Source organism: Tasmannia lanceolata, unplaced genomic scaffold (genome assembly GCF_043159265.1).
Source record: "Tasmannia lanceolata isolate RefF3 unplaced genomic scaffold, GAP_Taslan_0.1 ptg000003l, whole genome shotgun sequence".
NCBI lineage: Eukaryota > Viridiplantae > Streptophyta > Magnoliopsida > Canellales > Winteraceae > Tasmannia > Tasmannia lanceolata.
In genome coordinates this window covers 25002056-25016308 of record NW_027518680.1, presented here as the reverse complement: position 1 = coordinate 25016308, position 14253 = coordinate 25002056, and the positions used below count along the sequence as shown (strand labels likewise).

Below are 14253 nucleotides of genomic sequence, written 5' to 3'. Positions count from 1 at the left end.
GGGTTTGAAAATCAGTTTGGTCTCATCCGCTAGAGCTTGAAGAATTCCCAAGGGACCAGCATATTCAGGCCCAATACGTTGTTGTATCCCTGCAGATATTTCTCTTTCTAACCACACAATCACGAGTACCCCTATTGTGATCCCCGATACAGGAGTAAAAATAGGGACAAGCATCCCTATAAGGCTATAGCCTTCTTTTAAAGATCCCGATCTGGAAAAAGAATTGATAGCTTGTACTTCTGTCGTATCAATTATCATTTCAACGATCAACTTCTCCTATAATGATATCTATACTACCTACTCCTCCCCTGTATACTGAATAGGCTGAAGGTCAGGCTATTAAGGAAGGAAGTGCGTTCAGTCTATCTCTGTGAAAAGAGTAAAGCTATGGGTAAGTTGCTCCTCATTTGTGACTAAGTATCCTCTGTCTTAATAGTCATAGTGGGGGTTTCTCTTTAATCCGACAGGAAATTAAAATGATTGATTAATTGTTGGGTTATTTGGGATATATCCGATCTTTATTTATTGTAACTAGGCTACCAATATCTGGCTCCTTTTCTTGGGGGTTTTCAGTGCTAGCTGCGACTTGTTGTATCTCTCCATTATTGTTGTATTATTGAAGTGGTGATGCCGTCCTCTGGGAAACAAGAGGTTTGAATGCCCGTGGATTGTTCCATTTCCTTTTAGCTTTTGGTTCATTTGGGAAGAGTAGAACTCCAAACATTTTGAAGATAAAAGTATTGGAAAAGTGATTCATGTAATACTTGTTGAGGTCTGTGAGAGGGCCACAAATGCTAACCTCTTTAATGATATTCAACTAATTCTCTAATTTTTGAGTAGGTAGTTAGATGTGGGTTGTCACCTTATTTTGACTATGATAAAGATGAATTGATTCATTTTTGAAGGTTTATGTACATGATTCTGTGCAGGAAGTATCTGTTGTTGATGTTTGTGATGTCTTCAAAGTTTCTAGAGGCATGGTTCAAGCCTTACAAGAGAATGCTGGCAGGTTTGCTTTGATGGTTTCATTGTTTTGTGAGAGACTTGGTTGGCATGATCTAGAAGGATTGGTTTCGAAGTTTCAAAATCGAGTTTCATTTGGAGTGAGAGCAGAGATTGCGGAACTCACTAATATTCCATATGTTAAGGTGAATGCATTTTTCTTCCTACAAAATATTTTATGGCTTTACTTTTCTAACATTTGAGTTACTCATTTCATTAGCTCTGTTTCTCAGCATATATTTCATCTTTTTTCTAGGGTTCTCGAGCTAGGGCACTCTACAAGGCTGGCTTGCGCACCCCTCTTGCCATTGCTGAGGCCTCGGTTCCTGAAATTGTTAAAGCCCTTTTTGAATCTTCTTCATGGGCTGCACAAGGTGACAGTTAATATAATAAATCATGAAATCTCTAGCTTGCAAATCTTTTTTTTTTCAATGGCGTTATGAGCTAACGACGGATAATCTTTCAACAAAGTATGAAGTAAGTTTGTTAGGAAGGGACCATTAAATTTTGATTGAACAAAAGCTACCCTTCTGAATTATGTTTTTTTTAATATCTTTTATGACACTAATATTATATCTGATTTTTTAATTGCACTTGAGAAACCATAAAAACCACTTCTTTCCCCAGTCTCTGTACTTCCCCATTTATTGTGTAACTCTTCGTTTCAAAAAAGTAAATTGATATATTAAAAATTTTTATTTATAAAAGTATAATATTAGTTTATATATTTAAATTTTTAAAAACATATATTTTTAAACACAGGAGGCTTGCCGCTTGCATAGGGTTCAGTTAAGAATGCAAGAACCCTATATGCATGAAGTGGAAACAACCTCAATGAAGATGATGACAAAAAATTGGCAATGATTAAGATAACAAAAGATACTGGCTATCGTACCATCCTTGTGGTTTTTTAGTATTCTGATATTCTATAGGAATACAAGATAAAATTTTAAGTTAAAAAATTCAAACCTCTTCCCACAATTGATAGAAAAAATTCAATTCATTGCATTTTGAATACATTGAATGCAATGAGGCAAAAAAGGCCTTTATATATTTATGGCATTGGAATAATGGCAAAAAGCTTCGCAAATTTCCGTTGAAAAAAAAAATGGTAAAAAGCGTAAAGTAATTGGAAAATATGAGTGTAATGGTTCGTTATGTGTCTCAATATGCTATTGGTCTTATTCTTAACTTGGTTGACATCCTTTGATGATTTTTGGTTAATTGGACAGAATATAACCTTTTTTCTTTGGGGATAGATGTGGCGGAGCTTGATTATTCTTCTTAGAAAATATATATCAAATGAAGCATATATTTTATCAACGTTATGTGTCTGCTTTGATATTTACCCTGATCTTACCATTACAATATTCATATATGATTTTTCTTAAACACTACCGACCCATTAGCGAAAGATTCTGTCAATGAGCAACATGCATTTCATACATCAACACTAACAACCTTCAATAAGGACTAGAATTCCCTCTTGATCATCAAGAACACACAATGTTACTAGCAAAAGTGTCATGTGTCGAAATTCGTTAATTTTCCAACATGGCTACCTCCAAAAGATCTCGACACAGGAATACATTTGTGCAGAAATAAATAAACGAGTAATATATTCTTAGAGATAATTATAAAGGGGAATAAGTTATCAAAATCGATATAATTCTAATCAATATGAATTGGAATAAATCTAAGCTAAGAAACAATTAAGAACACGCAATGAATACCATGTAATAATTATTTCATGTATTTATGCTTATATGAGCGTCATTGCCAACATGAACACAAATTCTCTCGAGTTAAAAAAAAGGTTATGGAAAAAGAAAACGGAATAAAAAAGATTCCTCAATATTTGGGATTTAATGCCTATCATGGAAAATAGGGTTGCAACTTGGGTCAGGTTTTACCCGACCTGCATCGACCCTACGTGGAAAATAACCCATGCCGGGTTTACAAAACATATGGGTCTTTGGTTGGGTAGGGCCGTAGGGTTTTAGGTTGAAAAAACTGACTCAATCTTGGGTCAGGTAAGGTTTAAAGAAAAAACCCGAAACCTGACCCCGCTCTTATAGCCGTACACCATGACTTTCTTAAATATCTCTTGAATAACATGGTGAATTATATTCTAATATATTGATATAATTCTAAAACAAAGCCTCAACCGTTGGCGAATTACATTTGAAAACATACATCACATTTGATATGCCATAAATATCATTATGTTACATGTCTTGTTATCTGGTGTTAACAAAAAAGGCAATGTTGTAGGAAAAAATGTCTGAAGGAGTGGCCTGAAGATGACGATCAGGGAAGTGTTTAGGAGTCGTCGGAACATTCCCCCGGGTGGCTCTCAATCGTCGTTCCTCTTTTGTGAATGTGGTACAAACCTTGAGCGACTGGCAGAACCTTACCTGTCATGTTTAGATGTAGGCTATTCCACCATGGAAGTCTTTGATTCCCTCGGGATCTTTAAAATCTGCTGTAGAAGATCTTTATTCTCTTTTGGGCAAGGAGCTGGTGCAGACAGATCTCCTTGGTCTCTTTGGCCGCCACCGCGTTCGCATGCTGGTTCCCTAGGAAGTTTGGAAGAGTGGGATACAAGGGGGAGAAGATTGGATTTTGGAGCTAGAAAAACTCCTGGGCAAAGTGCAGTAGAAGTAAATCGAAGACCAGGACCGAATGGGAGTGACTGGATGTGCATAAAATGCAGCTACATAAATTTTGGTTCGCACACCTCATGCAGGAAGTGTGCTGAACTGCGTCACAAAGAGAACTCTAGCTTAGCCTGGAGACCCAAAAAGATCCAATCTGCAGATGGTGGTGAAATCGTTCGATGTTTGGAGGTTCCAGGCTCTGTGGTGGAAGATAGAAAGAAGAACCTTAAATGCTGCCTTATCGGAACTTTAAAATCTGGTTCAAGGCTTCTGGAAGAAGTTTGGGCCTGGCCTAAACTTTTTTGGGGCCTCCCAGAGTTGGATAAGCCGTTTGCCATTAGTACCGTGGACATTCTATTCCGATTCAACTCCGAATTTCAGGCTCTTCGATCCTTCGTCGTGGAGGCGAGGCTTTTGGAGGGTATCTCTCGTCCCTCCAGCTTTGGTTCCCTGCCTACAACACGGGCGCTAGAACAGTTCGGCTGCGATTTTATGATATTCCTCTTCATGCGTGGGCTGCTTCCACGGTGGAGATTCTAGGATCACATTTGGGCCAGGTTCTTGAATCACAACTTTTTGGGAATCACTCACTGTTTGGCGTACGCTTCTGCCTTGGTCATGTCCCCTTTATGGAAATCCATTCCTCGGTCTATCAATTTAAAGGTGGACTCTAATATTTTCTCGGTGGGAGTTAGGGTGGTTTATGAGGATAGTATAAATTCACTGGCAATGTCGGTGGTGGGAGAGGCCAGTAGTAAAGACAATTTGCCTCCTTTTGAGGAATCTGTCCAAATTCCTGATGATGTAGGGTCACCGACGGTAGACTCACCGGAAAAGGTGGCAGAGGTCACTGGTACTAGACCGGTGCTGACGGTGGTCCCCAATTCAAATTCTGAATTCCCCACCTACCCACCTGTCCCCCTTGAGATTGTGTCAGAAAGTAGGGGGTCTAGGATTAAGGGCTCTGGGGTCTGCCAATTGCAAGGAAACCACTGTTGGTACTCCCAAGTGGCAACAAAAAGAAAGGGGGAAGAAAAGAAGCTATTGACACCTGTGGTACAAAGTCGGCAAAAGATGTATAGGTGCTGAAATTAAAAAATAGGTTTCACATGGCTGGGAAAAGTGATGAGGTAAGAAACAATCGCTCAGGAAAAGGTAAAATCAGGAAAGGACTTGGGAAGGACGCTTGTGTCTTGGCGACACGTGGAGGGTTATCAGTACTCAATAGAAAGCTTACGTGCTTGCACAGAAAAAGGGAAATTAGAAAAAAGAAGCGTGGCTCCGAAAGTGTTCTCTATTTTCAATCCCCTCAAATATCGCCTTCTTCAAGTATGTCTAGCAGCAATCATTTCGAGCACACAAGCAATACAGCTATTGGGGTAATCACCCTAGTTAACGAAGACTTAGAGCTTTTGAAAAATCTGAAGTACAATGAAAAGTTGGGGAGGAAGGAATCGCCAACACCGGCTGAGGTTCTGCTCTCCCCTCTGAAGAAACAATGGGTTAAAGAAAGGGTAGCAGGCGCTCGAAATTCGGGATCGTCCCCTTCTCAATCATCCTTGAATAGTGAGGAGGAACTTCACACCCCCCTTCGCAATCTGCCCATCTTTAATAAGATCCTGGATAAGGAGAGGCTAACTCGAAGGCGTCTGTGGGAGGAGGAAAAGCAATCGGCTATCTCTTGTCGGAAATGAAGCGTCAATCTTTGGACTCTGATCAGAATCGGTATCAAAGGATTCCAGTAATGGAAGATACTCAGCGAACAGGGCTGCCTAAAGACGGCACTGATAAAGGTAAAGATCTTCAATTGCCATCAGGAGCTGTCGATCCTGGGCACCCTGAACTGGAGAGTTTTAATGAATTCTTAGTGATAAGAGATGCCCCTGGGATCTCTTATCAGGAGAACATAGTCAAGACTAGGGAGATGTTCTTTGGATCGCAATCCAGAGTTGTAGAGGATCGAGTCGATGGGGAAAAGGCGGATCAAATAGAACCTAGCTCGTGAAGATTTAAGAGGAAAATGAGAGAAGAAGGATGGATCAGAGGAAAAGTAGGAAAAATGTAAAGAGGATTGGTAAGTAGGAAATTGATAGGGGAAGTTAGTAGAAAAGCAAAGAAACATATCTCCAGTTCAGGAAGACGGATTTGTTTTTATGAAAGATTAGGTTGGATTTAATAGCCTGGGGAAGTGCTATGCTAATCAAAGGCGCAGATTACAGGCTTGAGAATTGGAAAATGTTTCCCTCAAGGATTTACTGAATAGAATAGACAAGTTACATAACCAGGTTTTAGTTTTATTACAGAAGCTTGAGAGCTGGTCCCTATTGCTCTGTTTTGTTCTGCTGATCTAGCTAGTTTTTACTAGGGGACTAGGAATTTGGAGGTAATGGTTCAAAGGGGACAACTGCATTTATCTCCCCAGTCTTGCAAGTCGATGCTCTCAAGGATCTAGGCTGATGGCCAGATAGTGAGTAGTGGCATAGTTTCTCCTAGGTGGTACACATTAGGGGGTCGGAAGATGTTGTAAAGAATACAGTGTTGTGAAGTACAAGGGTGAGTACAAACCACAGTCATTACCTTGTTTATCTCTTCTGGACTGGTGCTGGTATGTCGGTCCAGCCCACTTTAATATTTTGTAATGCAGGATGGGACTACTGTTCCCGATTGCTATCTTAATATTAATGAAATATGTCAACTTTCAAAAAAAAATATCATTATGTTACACATACTTTTTTAATACACCATTAATACTTCTAAGATATTGGTTTCGGTATGTGTTTGATGGCAAGGGAAACAGAAACATTTCGGTCATTTCGTGTCGTTTTCAGTGCAAATTTAAAACCATGCCTCTAGTAAGGTAAGTTATACCCATTAAAAACAAGAAAAGTTCCAGTCGAAATTTAAAACAATGCCTCTAGTAAGGTAAGTTATGCCCATTAAAAACAAAAAAAGCTACACTGTTTCACTTCTTTCTATTTTGTGTTTTTGCATGTGCATCCTCTCGCGTATACAGGTTATTTGGAAGCCTTCGCTTGTTCTCTTGCTGATACACTTGATAAATCAATTTGTAGGACTTTGCCTATATATTATTGTTTAGGTTCTTGGTTTCATAGTCAATATCCAATTTTGATTCACATAATTTCTTACTTGTTATTTGTTCTGATTTCCATACCATTTTCTTGTTGCTTGGATTGAATCTGTATGTCTTGACATATTTGACTTCTAAATTTTCAGAAGGTTCAGCAATGCTACGCATACAATTAGGACTAGCCAAGAAGATCAAGAATGGTGCACGGAAAATTGTTCTTGAACAAGCCGAAGAGGCTAGATTGGCTGCCTTTTCTGCTTTTAAATCACTTGGTGTCAATGTTCCTCAACTTTCACTACCCCTACTATCCAATACTGCCGGGAATTCCATCATGCAAGAGGGTGGTTTGGCTTCTTCTGGTGAGGAGGGTATTAGTACCTTTGATGGTATAGGTTCCACAAAAGATACAAAACTTATAGTTAACATTGATGCAAAAGATGGGATTAAGAAGCATGGTTATTTTTCTCTAGATTATGGCGGGGAAAAGTTGGCTAGGACATCAGATATCGGTGGAGTCCAATATAGCTGTAGTGATGTCAACCCTGGCATATTGGTTAAAGATTCTTCTCTAACTTGTGGTCCTGGCTTTAGATTGAAGTTGGAAAATGCGGACAATGGCAACACAATTCCTAGTGGGTATCTTGACCAGGAACAGCATGAAAAGAATAGTGGAGGAGATTACCACACGATAGACAGAATTTCTGATAAAGGTCCTACTAGTGTAAGTAATATTCCCGGTGGATTTGATTCGTTTTTGGATCTTTGGGATGCAACCAAGGAGTTTTATTTTGATGTTCACTTCACTAAAAGATCTGAACAGAACTCTCTTGTTCCATTTGAAATACATGGCATAGCCATCTGCTGGGAAAATTCCCCCGTGTACTATGTTAACCTTTCCAAGGATCTGGTGGCTTCTGAAAAGCTAAATCTCACTAGAAAACACAATCATTTTCATGGGATTGCAGCCAAGGAAAAAACCAATATTGCAGCTCCAATTTATTTGTTGGAGGTTGCTAAGCAAAGATGGAAAAGAATAACTAATATCATGGAACGGGTTGATGTTAGAAAAATCACTTGGAACTTAAAGATTCAGATTCAAGTCCTGAAAAGTCCTGGGATTTCTATTCAGAAATTTTCTGGGCTCAGCTCTGAACACAGAGAAAAGTTTGATATTGAGCTGATAGACAACTCGTATTTATTGCTACATTCTCTTATTGTCCATGGTGGAATTGACATGTGCCTCGTGGCGTGGATCCTTTGGCCTGATGAGGAGAGCAACTCCAGTCAAAATCTTGAGAAGGTAATTCTGGGCTAGGGAGCCCCTTGACTTATATCTATTTTATGCTTAACGTTTTTGAATTTGAGCCTTTCCCTAACTGGTTATTTCTGCAAGATAGTAGTATTGAGGCTAGCATTTCAAAACTCTGCCCTATCCAATCTATGAAGAAAAAGCACTTAAGTTGGGTTTAATATTCACTACAGACCATTCGGTTTTTTCCATCTCTATGTTCCATTACAGCGGGATACGGATATATCTCCTGATGGATCAGCCTAGCCAGCACGTCTCTTCCCCTACTCATTAATTAGGCATGTCTCAGCTCCAGTCCCTGATTCAACCGTTGACTCGGCCGAGTTGACTCTCTTCTGCTTTGGCAAGGTTTGTTCGAGTTTTGCCCTACCAAGTCCATAAAGAATCCTTTGACTCGCCTGAGTTATTAAAAATTGACTGCTCAATCATTGGATTGCTCGAAAACCCTCCCTTCTATCTTGGCCGAGTTCATGTAGGGTCTTATTTTCGAAACACTGAATGGAACATATATTTGGACTCCTTTCACTTCCGGGATTTACGCATGTCTGTCACCAATTTGACTCATTTTATAAATGCAAAAATTGTGCAGGAAGTTAAAAAGCGATTATCTAGTGAAGCTGCGGCAGCTGCTAATCGGGATGGCAGGTGGAGAAATCAGATGCGTAGAGCCGCACATAATGGCTGTTGCCGTCGGGTTGCACAAACACGTGCTCTTGGTTCTGTTTTATGGAAATTACTTATTTCTGAAGATCTTGTTGAACCACTCACAAGCATTGAGAGCCCATTGGTAGAGTTTATAACTCCAAGAAGAACTTTTTAATGAATTATTGTAGTTGCAATCTATGTCACAAGTTTCTCCGATATAAAATCGCTATATTTTGATAAAACGACAAAATCCCGATATAAACCAGATGATTTAAAAAATAGTGATATTTTCATTTATCCCAATAATATCACGATATTATCCCGATATTTTTACTATACTTTTGTATATTTTTATTTTTTCCTTATTTAATTATTTTTATATATTTTCAAATAATTTTATTTTATCAATTTTCCCCGATATAAACCTGAAAAAATAAAAAAGATTAATATATCCTGAGATTTTCCCTTCCCGAGACATAGGTTGCAATTCTATGTTCTCAGATGTTCAATTTTATAACTTTTCACTTTGAATTTCCCAAATGGTTTTAAATGTTTATGCATGTACTGTAGGTTAATGTTCTTGCAGACATGGAATTTTGGGGCATTGGTGTTGACATGGAGGCGTGTCTTAGGGCGAGGCATATATTAGGGAAAAAGCTGAAGGAGCTTGAGAAGGAAGCCTACAATCTTGCAGGCATAGCTTTCTCTCTTTATACAGCTGCAGATATTGCAGATGTTCTGTATAGGCGCTTGAAGTTACCCATAACTGAAGGCTGCAAGAAAGGGAAACAACATCCCAGTACAGATAAACATTCCTTGGATCTATTGAGGTACTAAAATACTTATTTATTTTCTTGTTTTTTCCAATTTTTTTTCTCAGAATTTTAAATCAAAAATTTGACAATGATATTTACTGCTGTAAAAATGAATAATTTAAATTACATCTACAGTTTAAGTTGATCATGAAGCTAGGATGATTGATATCTCTACTTGGTTAATTTCTTAATTATCTGTTGACCTGCACTGATATTGATATATGGGTACGAGAATGTGTAGCAGGGCATGTCTCTTGCCCCTTCATTTGTTGTTCTTTACTATCTTTAGTTGAGCACATTTGATTTCTTCATTTCCATATCATGTATAATATTGAATTCTAGTCTGTTTGAAAATGCCATTTCTTTGTATTTTAGACAAACACAAAGACAAAAGTCTGTTATTACATGTACTGTTTATTAACTATACACATAATTCTTGCCATCTTTATTAGTGTTTAGAAACTTGTACTCGATGAGAACTAGCTCATGGTAAGGCCTTCTTGACTTGGTGGAGTCACTGATTGACCCTGAATTTTCTATCGGCTAGGGTTAGTCAAAGTAGTTTTTAATTCACCATTGTTAGAAGGTGTATGGCACTATGGTCTTTGTACTCTTCCTCTCTTCATATAAATACGAAAATGAGGGGGATCTATCCTCTAACTCACTCTTTGTCTCATTCTTCTCTTTCATCTTCCACAGATCCCTTCTATAGTCGGTGGCGGCAGGATGATGCCCTGATCCGCAAACTTCTCTGGCAGAGCATGGCTGCTCATGTAGCTGGCACGATGATTTGCCTCAAGACCTCTAGGAAATCTGGGACCATACAGCTATCCTCTATTCTGGGGTTGATAACCTCACTCGCATTTGTGCTACCTACTCGGAGTGGATCCTCCAGCGTGGCGATACACCTCTAGTCGCCTTCTACAGCCAGTTTGTTTCTCTTTGTCAGTAGGTAGATGCATTTATGCATCTCACAGATGATCTGGCAGTTCTTGCCAGGCAACAGAAGCAGCTCTGAATTGTTCACTTCCTTAATGCTTTGGGCCCTGACTTTCTGTCCTTTCGAGAACAGATTATTGGCTCCGGTTCCATTCCATCCCTCACGGAGATTTACTGGCGTGCCCATCAATGTCTTCGGGGGGTTCCCGTCATGATGCCTTTGTCGACGGCTTTGCTTATGCGGCATATGATAGTGGTGACCGTTTTAGACGCGGAGGTGGTACCTTTGGCCTTGGTTGGAGCCGTCGAGGCCGTGGTGGTGGCTGCGATGTTGGAGGCGACCGTGGTATTGGTGGGCTCAACCGCCCTTATTGCACTCACTGTCATGTAGCTGGGCATCATGTGGATACTTGCCATGCCTTACATCCTGAGCTCTGTTCGCACCGTTCTGCTCACACCGCAGCTGACATCCTCCACTGCCTGCCTAGTTTCGGTTTCGGCCGCGACCAAAACGAAATTTACATGAAGTCATTTCTTTACACACCGAAATTTCGCCTAAATGTCACTGAAATTTTGGATGAAATTTCGTTGTTAGCCTTTTTTACAAGAGAAAACGGTTTCTACAGACAAATGTAGATAGGGTGTAGATAAAATAGCCTTTTTTACTTGTGTGTAGAAACCGTTTTCTCTTTTTTACAAAATTTCCACCGAAATTTTAAATAGATCCACCGAAATTTTAAAAACTGAAATCACCGAAATTTACACCGAAAATTTAGACATTTTGGTCGAAATTTTAAAAAAAAAATGAAATCATAATCATAATTTTACATGATTTTGGCAAAAATTTCGCCCCGAAACCGAAACGTTTCGGTTTCGGTGGTGACCGAAACTGACACCAAAACCGAAATTTAAAACCTTGCCAGTAGCCCATGATGAGTCGTTCCTCCTCTCTCGGGCTGACTATGAGGAGTTTTTGCATCTGGGAGAGTGCAGCCGCCCACCTACAGCTGGGATTGCGTAGCAAGGTAGTTTACCTGCTTCTCTCCGCACTACTTCCAGCTCCTCGATCATTGATTTTGGAGCCTAGAACCATATGACCCGTATTTTGTAGTTCCTTTAGATCGTTTAAGACTTTTTCCTCCGCCTCTCATTCTATTATTGTTGCCGATGGGACCACTACTCCCATTTCTAGTATAGGTTCTAATTGCTCTCTTTTTTTTCCCTCTTATTGTTTGTTTCAGAATCTCTTGACTGGAAGGACAATTGGTTTGGACCGTGAGGTGGATGGATTCTTTTGGCTCGATTGTGATCACCGTTTTGCATAGCTCGGTTGATCCGTATTAGTGGCATTGCCCCCTTGGATACCCTTCCCTCGAGAAACTTCGATAGTCATCTATTACCTCTTCTCCTGTTCAGTCATTTCAGTGCGAGTCCTGTGAATTGGGAAAACACTACCGTGTGTCCTTTCCCTCTCTGGTTGTCAGTCGGGCCTCGCACCCTTTTGCTTTAGTAAACTCGGATGTATCGGGTCCTTCACGGACTATGTCGTTTCTTGGTAATAAATATTTTATCATTTTTGTTGATGACTTTTCTCGTATGACATGTCTATTCCTTCTTAGAGAGCGCTCCAAAGTGTTTTATGCTTTTCGTACTTTTCATGCTGAAATTACTAGCCAATATAATTGTACTCTTCGGTGTTTACGTACTAACAACACTCGGGAATACTTTTTTTCTTCTAATGGCTTTCAGGATTTCTTGTTGTCCCATGTCATCGTGCATCAGTCCTCTTGTGCCTACACCTCTCAACAAAATGGTGTCGCCGAGAGGAAATTTGGTATTTGCTTGATATGGCCCGCACTCTTCTCTTTCAAAGCCTAGTGGAGTGATGCCATCCTTACATCCCCTTCCTCGGTTTTACATCCTCAGCGTGATCCCTTTACCATCATTCCACGGGTCTTTGGTTGTTTTTGCTTTGTCCACAACTTCTCTCTTGGCCTAGATAATTGGATCTTTGGGTCGAGAGATGTGTCCTGCTGGTCTACTCTCGTACCCATAAGGGTTATCGATGTTACAGTCCTCAGTTGCACATGTTATTTTTTTTCGCCAGTAGTCGTCTATTACTTCTTGTCTTGTGAACTGGGAAAGCATCGCCGTATGTCTTTTCCTTTTAGGGTTGTTAGTCGAGTCTCGCGTCCTTTTGATTTGGTACATGATGTATGGGGTCCCTCACGGACCATGTCTCTTTTTGTATATATATACTTTGTCATTTTTGTTGATGATTTTTCTCGTATGGCATTGTTACTTCTACTTAAAGATCGCTCAGAGGTCTCTCATGCTTTTCGCACATTTCATGCTGAGATAAATAACCAATATAATTGCGCCCTTAAATGTTTGCGCACTAATAATGCTTGGGAATACTTTTCTGCATCTAATGGCTTTCAGGATTTCTTATCTACGGCATCGTGCATCAGTTCTCTTGTGCATACACCTTTAAACAAAATGGTGTAGCCGAGAGGAAATTACGATACTTCCTTGATATGGCCCGCACTTTCCTCTTTCAATTGCGGGTTCCTAAAACCTATTGGAGTGATGCCATCCTCACTTTCTGTTTCTTGGATAATCGCTACCCAACCTCAGTTTTAGATGGCAAATCCCCTTCTCGGTCTTACATCCTCAGCGTGATCTGTTTAGCCTCACTCAACGGGTCTTTGGTTGTGTGTTTGGTTGACAACCTCTCTTCTGGCCTTGATAAATTGGATCCTAGGGCGGAACATTGTGTCTTTCTGGGCTACTCTTGTACCCAAAAAGGTTATTGATGTTATAGTCCTCGGTTGCGCCGGTGGTTTGTTTCCGCCAATGTCATGTTCTTCGACTCCGTCTCCTTGCTTACTGCTCGCGGTGAGAGCAGTAATGTTGTGCCCTACTCTCAGGTTTCTCTTCCTCTTCCTGTTCTTCCTAACTCTTTTGAGTACCCTTCCTCTACCTAACTCTTTTGAGTCCCCTTCCTCTCCATTGCCAGTGACTTCGGGCCCCTCCGGGTCCTCCGAAAGTCTATAGAAGGCGTCTGCGGCCAGATGTCCATCACCCTACGCCCGATATAGCATCTTTTCAGCCAGAGATATTGGATCCTCCGTCTCAGGTACCTTCTCTTCCCTCTTTTGATGTCCCTGTACACTCTCCTATTACTTCCCGTACTCGTTCTCGTTCTACTGCCCATCCTATTTCTAACTTTGTTTCCTATGATAATCTCACTCTTTTTCACAGCTTTGTGTCTTCTTTGTATTATATTTTTTTGTCGCAGTGGCCGAGGCCCTTGCTCACCCTGGATGGCGCATTGCTATGAACCTTTAGATGGGTGCCCTTCAGACCAATCAGACTCAGGATTTGGTCTCTCTTCCTTCGGGTGCTTAGCTCGTGGGCTTTCGATGGGTTTTCTCCAACAAATACTTGCTAGATGGGACAGTTGAGTGCCTTAAGGCGCGCCTAGTTGCGAAGGTCTATACACAAAGGAGGCGTGCCTAGTTGGGAAGAGTTGGATATGAAGGAGGTTAGTATGATCCTCTGTGTTTGGCGGATGAAGTCGTTTACAACGTAATCGACGAAGAGATTGGAACTGAGATTTGGCGCAAACTCGAGCTCTGCAGGGAGAAATCGCTAACCAACAAGTTGTTTCTCAAGAAGCAACTATATGTTCTTCAGATGGAAGAAAACTTGACTCTGTTGGGGCGTCTCAATACTTTCAACATGATGGTCTTGGAACTGTTGAACGTTGGAGGCTAGTTGGAAGAGGAGGGT

At 40.4% G+C, this 14253-nt stretch overlaps 1 protein-coding gene across 6 annotated transcripts in view; it reads left to right on the top strand.

Annotated features, from left to right (window-relative positions):
* Window positions 1-14253, top strand: part of LOC143854101 (MUS308 and mammalian DNA polymerase-like protein) — a 92790-nt gene that overhangs the window by 54194 nt on the left and 24343 nt on the right. For 5 of the 6 annotated variants that reach the window (XM_077363898.1, XM_077363860.1, XM_077363881.1 and 2 more), the window contains exons 15-19: window positions 930-1148; window positions 1259-1376; window positions 6897-8050; window positions 8649-8846; window positions 9275-9534. In XM_077363898.1, coding sequence (XP_077220013.1) covers window positions 930-1148; window positions 1259-1376; window positions 6897-8050; window positions 8649-8846; window positions 9275-9534 — 1949 coding nt within the window. The remainder of the gene's footprint in view (window positions 1-929; window positions 1149-1258; window positions 1377-6896; window positions 8051-8648; window positions 8847-9274; window positions 9535-14253) is intronic. The other variant, XM_077363905.1, reaches the window with a different exon arrangement.